Source organism: Cucumis melo, chromosome 7, assembly GCF_025177605.1.
Source record: "Cucumis melo cultivar AY chromosome 7, USDA_Cmelo_AY_1.0, whole genome shotgun sequence".
NCBI lineage: Eukaryota > Viridiplantae > Streptophyta > Magnoliopsida > Cucurbitales > Cucurbitaceae > Cucumis > Cucumis melo.
Genome location: NC_066863.1, coordinates 14,603,366 through 14,614,005, shown reverse-complemented (window position 1 = coordinate 14,614,005; position 10,640 = coordinate 14,603,366). Strand labels below are relative to the sequence as shown.

The following is a 10,640-nucleotide window of genomic DNA, read 5'->3' as shown; positions in this document are numbered from 1 at the left end:
ACTACGTGTTTTAGGACATAAATTCCAATGATATCATCGTAACTCATATTTTCAAGACCAATCCTTAAATTTTCCTCTTGATACTATTTCAACATTACAAATAATTAGACTTTACTAATATCATCTCTTAAAAGAAGAATGACAACTCTATCATTGTTTCTTATGTACTATGGAGGAGCTTTAAAATCAAGCTTATATTTAACTCTCATCACTATGTCAAAGTCTGTATAACAACATTTGTACTCTTCTAGATGTGAATTTCTTCATACTTCAATGTTATAGACATAACAATTCCTGTCAACTCGTCTCTAATATACAAACTTTGTTTCTCATCCTAATCCTCTATGTATGGAACAAGTAGACACTTTTGTCTCATCAACAAAGCAAAACGACATTTGTCATTAACTTATAGCAAAGTTAAATATTAGTACACTATGTCTTGCTACCTATATTTCTCAATGTCTTGTTCATTCAAAGTCTCTCACTATCTATGTCTCGCATTCTAATATGTCTCGTAATCCTAAGTCTCGCTATCTTAATGCCTCGCTCAAACTTTGTCTTATTGTCTCACTCTCATGCTATCTCGTTGTCTCGCTCTCACTACTTCTTGCTTTACATCCTTCCATGTGTAACACTCTCTCTCACTCATCTTTGATTTCAAACTCTCTCTACCAACTACTCATACAAATGCCTAAAAAATGGAAGACCGTTGTGTAAAAACCCATTGAGTTCTGAAAATTTCGTTCAACAAAACACCGTTGAGAAACTTCGTCAACAAAGTATTCACTGTTGAAATGCAGCTCCTGTTCAAAGAAAACATGATTGTTTATTTGTTTAGGGTTAATATTATTATTCATTTGCATTATAGAAAAGATTGTCAAAGGTGAGGGCAAAATGTGTAATATGATATTATTATGATGTAAGCAAAGGTTCAATTTTCATTTTTTTTTCTTTAAGAAAATGGGTCAGTTTGCAAATTGGGCAAGCCGAATGGGTCGTCAAAACAAAATTTCCTTCCTTGAAAATTCGAACACCGTTCTACGGCAGTAAAGAAAGGAAAAAAAGAAAAAAAAGAACAAAAAACTCACATCTCGTCCTCCAACTCCTCTTGCGCCTCTCTAATCCGGTGACGCTCTGACGACATCACGACGGCGACCCAACTTCTTCAACAACTTCTTCCAACGCAAGCGAAGACACACCCACGTGAGCGAAGCTGAAGCGTTCGAACGTTTGCGTAGACCTACGGCGTTCTCCGGCCACTGTGGTGTAGACCTACGGCGACTCGAGGGTTCCAACGTCTGTTCTGTAACGTGGGACGTCAGCTTTTGAACTCACGAACAGCGTGTGAATTCCCCTGAAACTCTCAAAAAAGACGTATAGGAAGCGGAAAAGTGGCATCTCAAGCAGAGGTCAATGTTTGGATCTAAGTTTTCCATTTTTGGAACCGGTACTGCTGCTGATAAGGTCGAGAAGTCAGCGAAGAGCGAGTTTTTTCCTGGCCTGAAACTTCGTTCTGATAAAGATGTGTATCGTCCTGGCGATCCGGTTGTTGTTACTATTGAAATTTGTTCCTCTGTCCCTCAATTGGACTGCTCTCTTTTGATCGAACGACTTCGTTTTGAGATTATTGGGCTCCAGAAGTTGGACGCCCAGTGGTTTAGCACTCAGAAGCCAATTCCTGGATCGAAACAACGGAGAGGTTCCAAGTCCATTCTATATGATATTTCTCTCAACCGTTGCCTTCTCCTTGTGTAATGTGTGATTGTTATTTGTCGCATTGTTATTAGCTTTTATTCTGTTCCTTTTTGTAATGTTTCCAGTAAACTCTCTATTTGACAGAGGGACTTTTCATCCTAAGGCAGTATTCCTTTTTGGAGAAATGAATGGAAACCAGTACTTGTCACGTTGTAGAATTTGCATGGTTCTGCAAAATTTTTAATTGTTCATCTATTGTCTTTTTAAGAATTGCATCTGTTTTCCTAGCTGATGTAGTTCAATTTCATGTCTTTTGGTCTTGTCAGGTGAATACATTTTCATGGACTGCTCGGTACAGTCAATAGTTTCAAATCAGATAATATCTTCGGGGGCTATGAAGTCATGTAAGCCCATGTTGTTTTTGTATGCACAACATTTCTGTATCTCAGTTGTTGATATGCATGCCGTTCACTTGAATATTTTACTCAATTCACATCCTGGGACTGTTGTCCCTTTAGTTGATTTATAGAGTCTGAATTTAAAGGAGTTTTTGAGAAAGAGTAAATGCTCTCTTCCAATATTGTTGATTGAAAACTCAATTTTCAAGCAGAGGTCCGGCCTCTTAAATATACAATCAATGAAGAAAAAAATGAAGGAAAATCAAACTTATCAAAGGGTTAGGAAGTATATATAAAGAAGTAGACTACGATACCTAATGCAAATAAATGCTGAAGAAAGTCGAGCATGGAAGATGATAAATACAAAAGTGAGAAATGATGTACAGAGACAAAACATAATTGTCTAAACAACCCCTCTCAAACAAGGAGAGGGAGGGAATCGAAGCCAGAGATTTGTCATGAAGCACCGAAGAAAGATGAGGAGTTAATGTTTAGTTAGACAATCGACTAGTTGATGTGGAGAACGAATATGCTGGATAATGAGCTTATAGGAAAGAACTTGATTACAAATGAAGTGAGCATCAATTTTTATTTGCTTGGTGCAAGCATGATGAATGAGCAATAGCTACAGCAAAAATGTTATCATACTGTGTAGTTGAGGGAGAACAGAGGTTCACACAAAAATCATGAAGATGGAGGGGATCAAAGAAAGACACAATAGCCTCTGGCCAACTTGCGATCATCAGGAAACGATGCCAATTTACATTGCAAAGCTTGAAAGACAGAGGACAAAAGTAGGATGAAGGAGGAGACTGAGTTGAAGAGTTCTGTAAATAACGAATGGTACACTTGAGAGCACACTAGTGAGGAAGAGTGGGTTCTTGATTTAATTGATTCAGTTTGTTGACCCTAAAAGCATCTTAACTAAGTTGATCTCCATAGCGCTTGGATCCCCTTCCTTTGGTTGGGGGTTTTTTTGTTGGACTTGTTTTTTTTGTATGCCCCCTTGTGTTTGTTCATTTATTCTTAATAAAAGCCGTCTATAAAAAAAAGTTAAGATTCCACTTGAGACCAATCAACAGGAGGGTAAGTTGAGTGAGTCTACCAAAAAATTGTCGCTGCTTGATAAATGCCAGACTTAGCACAGGTGACCATGGGATGGGCATTAAGGGGAGGGTGGAGGAAAGGAGGACTAGAGGTCGATGATGAGGAGAAGGACAAAGGTAAGAGGGACAATGGACATACAAAATTAAAGGGTATACGGGAAGTTGTGCTAATATTGGTTGGAAGGTGATGACAAGGTTAATGTGGTGACTGAGATTGGTTGAAATGAATTTTTAGTTGGGAAAGTGGGTGGTAGAGGAAGGCAAGATAGGGTAATATTAGTGGTAGTAGGTAAAGTATTGGGGTCCTTGGAGAATAATTTAATGCAAGGAAACTCATTGTCGTTGAAACAACCATGGCGAGAGGCAAATTATTCCGTTTGGGGTAAGACATCGATAGCCCTTTTAGTCATCATTGTAGCCAATGGACGCACATTATTGTAATTGTAAGTAGACAAAAGTCGACCTTTTCTTGTTGAAAGGGCCTCAAACAAGGGTAGCAACTAACAAGTTGTTCCAAAGGTTTTGAGTTGGTGAAAAGTCTGGTTGATGGACTTTAAAAGTTTTGCAAGGACTTCAATTGTGAATCATGGGTGATGATAATTGTTGATGAGATATGTGGCAGCATGAAAGGCATCCCACCAATAATGCAAAGACATAGGAGCTTGAGCTTAAAGAGCAAGACTAATTTCAACCCTGTGTGGTCTAGGAGTTTTTGTTCTTTTTCTTTTGTGTTTTCTCTCTTTCCGATAGAGAAGTGACAAAAGTGACCGCTCTTCTTTCTTTACTTGAGGACTACCCTTTATGTGTGGGAGAGAGGATGTTTAGGATTTGGAGCTCCAATGCTTTGGAGGGATCTCGTGGAAGTCTTTTTTGTAGTTGGTTGATTCTTCTTCCTTAGGAGTGTCGGCCTTTTTGTTGTTAACACGATGGAAAATGAGGTTCTTTACTTGAAAACTTTTACACGTCCGTGCTAACATGATGAATTAGCTTGTGAGGAAGATGCCGTTGTTTGTTGGTTCTTTATGTTGTATTCTTTGTCAAATGGTGGAGGAAGACCTGAACCATATTCTATAACATTGTGAGTTTGTATTTGTGATTCTTTCTTCCCAACGTTTGGTATCATGTATGGTTGTCACGGTGACACTAGTGTTAGTTTCTTCTTAATCTGCTTTATGGTAAGATCTTTAAGTTCATTCGGAAATGGAGATGATGAGTTAAGGGGGCGTCAACCTAGTTGAGATGTGCGGACGCACTTCTGATATATAGTTACTTTCATTTCTTTTTGTTTCCTATATACTTTGAGCATTAGTCTCATTTCACTATCCTAATGAAGAGGCTTGTTTCTTGTTCAGAAAAAAAAAAAAAAGTTTTTATAATGATATTGTGCTACTTCTTCTCCCAGAAAGGAAGATTTTAGTTTTACCCACACTTGCAATGTAACTCTGTGAAACATGAGCATGAAGCTATATGAATATTCTTCCGGTGCTTCATTTTGTTGAAAGCTACTATCTGTTTTTCTTTAAAAGTTCAGATATATGGAATGAGTATTGATTAAAAAAAAAATACTCATTTTTCTCATATCCAAGATGACAAATTGTTTCTTTGTGGCCTTATTTTCCACAGATTTGACAGGTTGATAGCTTTTCTGGTCTCCGTTTGGAACTTTTTGTAACAATATTTATGTTTTATTTCTTTATTATTTAAGCCAAGTTGGCTTGGGTTGGTTCCTCATAACCTTTGTTTCTTCTGATATACATATGTGTACCTGTCTTTCAATCTAATGTTCCACTATCAAAGAAATCTGTGAATGATGATGTCTTATATATGGTTGGTTTCCCATGATTGGTATGTAATATGGTGTACTGTCGTCATTCCTGAGTCTGTTTATGTTTATATTTGGAGCTCACGATAAAGCTCTTTCATAGTAATGATTTTAAAAACAAAGCCACCCGACACAAGTCTTATATTAAGGTTTCATTTGTATTTCACTGCTTTAATTTACCATTCTGGTTATGTATGGTGATTCTGAAAATGTTAATTCTTATTACAGATGTGGTTCGATCAACGCTTCCTACATGCATACCACCATCTTACAAGGGTGCCACTATTCGCTATATGTATTGTGTTAAAAGCACATTAGTAGGACGATGGCTATCACAGGAAAATTGTCGATCTCATAAAGAGTCGCCAATGGATCAAATAGAAATGGTTTGTGTACTTGTTTCAAAGATGAGCGAACAATCCTTCTTTGATTTGAATTGAATAAACATTAGGTGAACTGCATTAGGAAAAAAAAAAAAAACATTAGGTGAACTGCAACTAGAATTTGTTTTTGACTTCATTTTTTCTTTTAGAAGAACAATGCTCTTTTCAGTCCTACTTACTATTGCTACATTTACTATTCTTCTCACATACCTTTCATGCCTGAATCCCTGTAACCAACTAAGTGCTTTATCCAAGTATACGCTCATTGAATGGGTACTTCTTATCAATAGCAATAAACATAGGTTCTTAAATTTTATTTTTTACAATGCATTGCTTTTCAGTGGTAATGGATGTTTTTTCTATTTCTCCACCACAAGATTTATATTCTTTTCTTTTTGTGGATTTTATTTTCAAATCTTATGTACATAAACATAGTTGTTAAAATTAAGTTTTCAATTACAGACAAGAAATCATTGCATGGATTTATGATTGGACTAGAGAATTGGAGGATAGTACCTGACCCTTTCCTCCCTATGCATGTTTTCTGTATTTCTTGTTAAGATATTATCTAACTTCATTTATTATTTATTTAGGAAGCTCGGGTTCCATTACAAGTGTGGGTCACTCAGAAAACTAATGGCATGCTAATGGAAGAAGGTCAAAATGATGGTGATCTTTCTTCTCTCTGTTTGTTATAGTTGTGCAAGTTGCATATTTAATTGCATTTGGAATTCATATGTGGTTTCTGGAATTACACACACACCTATGCACACATTAGAAACTACACATATACATGGTTACTATTCCCATATTTTGTTTATATCAATTGGCATGTTTTTTTTTTTTTAAATCTCCTCCAGTGGAGGCATTTGGTCTTGGGTGGGCAAGACCTCTCCAAGAATTAGAGTGATGAGTCATGACTATGAAAATAGTTGATTTTCTATAGGAAAAAAAGTCACGACTATGAGCATAAGGTAAGGAGTGGAGCCCTCTTATACTCTTAACTATAAAGAAAACTTAACTCAGTTGTTACATTTCAGTTACAAGCCTTTCTGTTTACTCGTGTCTATATCATCATAAATGAGGGAGTTCTTCATTAATCATTCTGATTTGATCTGACGGTCAAATGAATACACTAAACCCACTGTCTTTGATGTCATCGATTCAAAATGTCTTATGTACAAGTCTTGATCTTGTAAGGTTAATCAAGAGGTGGTTTGACTTGGCTGTTGATATTTTTAAAAGAAAGGGATTTCTTTTAAATCCCATTATTCTATCAAATATCAATGTGGTAAATATTAATGGACTCTTTAACTTGTAGGAATAATGGTTAAATGTTTTTTCTTTTTGTTCACTTACGCTGGATATAGAAATATTAGGAGTTCTTTGGGTATTACTGTTAAACTATCAGGTGGCAGTATTAAGATCCAATATGATGTACTTAGGAGTATGAAAAATTTCAGTTATATATATTTTTTTGAAACAGATACAAGCTTCTTTATTAATAATAGATGAGACTAATTCTCAAAGTACAAGAGTATTATATTAAGAGTAAAATAAGAAAAAGACAATATCATCCAAACAAACAAACAAAGATGAACTTGGGCAATACAAATTTGAAAACGACCTACAAACGATCACAAAGGAGAAACAACGAAGAACCAAAGCAACAAAGTATTGTAACTTTAATAAAGAGCTTAATACGAAGAAAATATAAACACTTCGACAAAAAGCGCTCCCCTCTGATAGGAATTTTGTATTCCGCATGCTAAATTTGAAAGCAAAAGAGGAACACCAAGAATAAGCAATCAACTGCTTCAAAACCATCCAGCGCCAATAATTCTTTGCTCAGAGATCTTCGCCCTCCCCTGATAAACATGATAACAAGACAAAACATCCAAAAAGATAACTTTTAAGCTAACAACATCAATTAGAAGGCTTTGCTTTCCCTCCCATGTGAAAAAAGAACTTTTTAGACAAATAGAGGTTCAAATCCGGGGAAGGCTGCAATCAGAAGATAAAGTATCAAATAAAGATCAGACCACAATTTGTAACTATCAACTTTAAATGGTCTGGGATTTCGAAAAACTGGGAATGAGAATGAGTAACTATGGACATTTCTTCAACTTTCAGTTCTTCCTCACGTTGAAATAAAGCACTAAGATCGGTCTCTAGAAGCTTAAAATGACTCTGCCTCTCAAGCTCAGTTGACTTCTTAGAATGAGCTAATTTCTCTCTACTGACACTAAAAGGAGAGTTGAAAGAAGACTCATCCGTCTTTTTCGAGGGAATGCTTGGGGTAATGCATGGTGAACCTCTCAAAAACTTCACCTTAGAGTTAGGCAAAGAAAAACCGGAACACTTAAAATGTGGAGGAAGAAGAGATTGTGAAGTCCTTTTCTTTTTTGAGAAGTCCTTTTCTCTCTTTCTTCTTACAAAATGATTAGGGAATGGTTTGAAGAGGTGAGGGAAAAATCGAGCTTTGGGAAGTCTTATGGACCTTGCCCTTGATCTAGATCTAGGTGAGGAAGAAAGAGATGAGGAGGAATAAAAAATGATAGTGAAGTTCAAAGGTTTTTTGGAGGGAAAAAATGAGGTCACTAGATCGGCATAAGTTTCAAAGGGCAATGAGGGAGACTTGGCTGGAATCTTCTCTTTCCTCCTTAAAAGCTCTTCTCCATTTTCGACTTTGAAAAAAATACCGAAAATCTCTCTTTCTTCTTTAAAACTAACTCTTCATCTTTGTCTGATGGGTTTCTAGAAGTGGGACCATCACCTATCAATGAAACGCCTTTATCCCTAATGCATGAATTGGAAGCTTTCTCTTGCATAGGACAACAAACCCAAAGGAATTGATCGGAATGCATATGCTCCCACTGTTAAGTCTTTCTTTGATGAAATGCCGATCAATCTTAACATGTTTAGTTCTATCATGTTGAACTAGGTTGTTAGCAATATTAATAGCGGCTTTGTTATCACAAAAAAGCTTTACTGGCGTCTCGCATTCCTGATGAAGATCTGACAGGACTTTCTGGAGTCAAATTTTCTCTCATATTCCCAAAGTGGACAATATCATACCATTGTTTGTGATATACCTAAAGGAATGTATGGAATGCATATGCTCCCACCGTCAAGTCTTTCTTTGATGAAATGTCAATCAATTTCAATATGTTTAGTTCTATCATGTTGAATTGGGTTGTTCGCAATACTATTAGTGGCTTTATTATCACAAAAAAGCTTCAATGGTGTCTCACATTCCTGATGAAGATTTGACAGGACTTTCTAGAGCCAAATTTCCTCACATATTCTCAAACTCATAGCTCTAATATCTTATTAAACCACTAATTCACCCAAAAGCTTAAGCTGGTGGTAGAAGACAAATTTAAATATATTTATCACTAACAATTTTATTTGTCAACAGTTAAGGAAGGGTTTGAGAGCTTCCCAATCTCTCCACAGTTCTCTCAAGAGAACCAATTACAAGTTCATAACCAAAAAGATACCCTTCTGCCCTTTACAAACAGTATTTAAAGGAAAGGAAAAGAATGACAATCGATAACAGACTAAATGGCCCCTAACTAACAATATTCCCAAGGGCCCACTCTTCACATTTTCATTAACTAACTCCCCATCAACCCTTCTTATTCTTATGTGAATGTGCATTTACTATTAGGGGCCTATCTCATGGACACCTCTTAACCTAAGAAGCATGGACATGACATATACATAATATGACACAGTGATATGCCAACTTAAAGGGAAATAGGTAAGTTCTTTCTTTCTTTCTGTATTTACTCATTTTTTATTATTATTAGTTTTTTAGGCTAAAAGGGAAATAGGTAAGTTCTTTCTTTCTTTCTGTATTTACTCATTTATTATTATTATTAGTTTTTTAGGCTAAAAGGGAACGAGGTAAGTTCTTTCTTTCTTTCTGTTCTCTCTCCTCTCTCCTTCCTCTCCCTCCTTTCTCCGCCTCTCTTTTCAATTCTCTCTTTTTGATAGCTCCACGACGTCGACAACTACATCCCAGACTACTAGCACCAACCCTCTGATGACAACTACCCTCAGACCATTCACCAAAATTCTGTTGTAATGGCACAGAGAAGTTTAGAGGTGCGACTGTGATGGAAGGGGTAAGCTGCAAAGTTCTTCAGCCGTATTATTGCATTTGGTCGGAAGATGATAGCTTCAATGTTGAAGATGTGGACGCTCAAAGATCTTTATTAGTATCTGAAGCATAACAAAGCTGGTTCCTTGAAGCATTATTGGAGTTATTAAGAGGTTTGGGAGATTTGTTCTTCCAGAAGCAGGGGGAGTTAGATCGAGGAAGATTGAAGTTGTCGAAGTGGATGGGTGTTATGTTTTGACTTTTTGCCAATGTCAGGTGGAGACTCTAGAATTCGAGTGTGTCGAGAGAAGACAAGCAGGAGTGTCGTTTCACCAAATGCAGGAGAATTTCCTTCCAAAAGCAAAGTATATAAATTGGTACTCAAGTAAAATTGCCTCGATTCTTAATCCAACACAGGCTAAGAGTACAAGCTTCGTAGAAAAGGTTAAATCGAAGGGTAACTTAACCCACGGAAAAACAGAGAAAACAAAGTGGCATTAAAGTTGATTCTCAATATGTCAACAAAGATGAAGGAGAAATTCTCAAGCTTCCCCTATTTTGAAGACAACAAAACAGAGCCAGTGGGTGATAATAAATACGGAGGTTATTCGAGCAAAGTTCAAACATCTTTGGATCGTTACGAGACTTTTTGTGTTGGATGATTGGAGAGAGATCCAAAAATTGTTGGAAATCTAATTCCAAACAAGAATTATCATCAACCTATTATTCGACGAAAACACTCTTATTAGTCTAGACTTGGGCTCGGTTGAAGACTTCATCAATGAATTGGGAAGATGGTAGGAGATGGGTGTTCCACCTTAGGTTCGAAAAATGGGATAGATATAAACATAGTCAACGATTGGTAATGAAAGGGTTTGGAGGATGGTTGAGAATTTTTTTTGAAAAGGAAACGAGTCTCCTCATTAATATAATGAAAAGAGACTAATGTTCAAAGTACAAGAGAAATATACAAAGAGCTAGAATCTCAGAAACCAGAATCTAAAGATACAGACAAACTAAGCAAGACCTAAGAGTTTAACAAACTCCAAACAAGGCATAAAAATAGCCAAAACAGCCGCTGAAAAAAATCAATACAAATGAAATGCTGGAAAGGAAACAAAAGTGTGC

At 36.5% G+C, this 10,640-nt stretch overlaps 1 protein-coding gene across 6 annotated transcripts in view; it reads left to right on the top strand.

Annotated features, from left to right (window-relative positions):
* The first annotated feature begins 970 nt into the window (after positions 1–970).
* LOC103495739 (uncharacterized) overlaps positions 971–10,640 on the top strand; it is a 40,570-nt gene continuing 30,900 nt past the window's right edge. The window contains exons 1-5 of one of the 6 annotated variants that reach the window (XM_051087939.1): positions 1,551–1,699; positions 1,840–1,921; positions 2,022–2,099; positions 5,250–5,407; positions 5,998–6,073. In XM_051087939.1, coding sequence (XP_050943896.1) covers positions 2,036–2,099; positions 5,250–5,407; positions 5,998–6,073 — 298 coding nt within the window. In that variant the 5' untranslated portion in view covers positions 1,551–1,699; positions 1,840–1,921; positions 2,022–2,035. Of the gene's footprint in view, positions 1,700–1,736; positions 1,752–1,839; positions 1,922–2,021; positions 2,100–5,249; positions 5,408–5,997; positions 6,074–10,640 lie in introns of those variants that run through there. The other 5 variants (XM_051087940.1, XM_008457385.2, XR_007822619.1 and 2 more) reach the window with 5 other exon arrangements.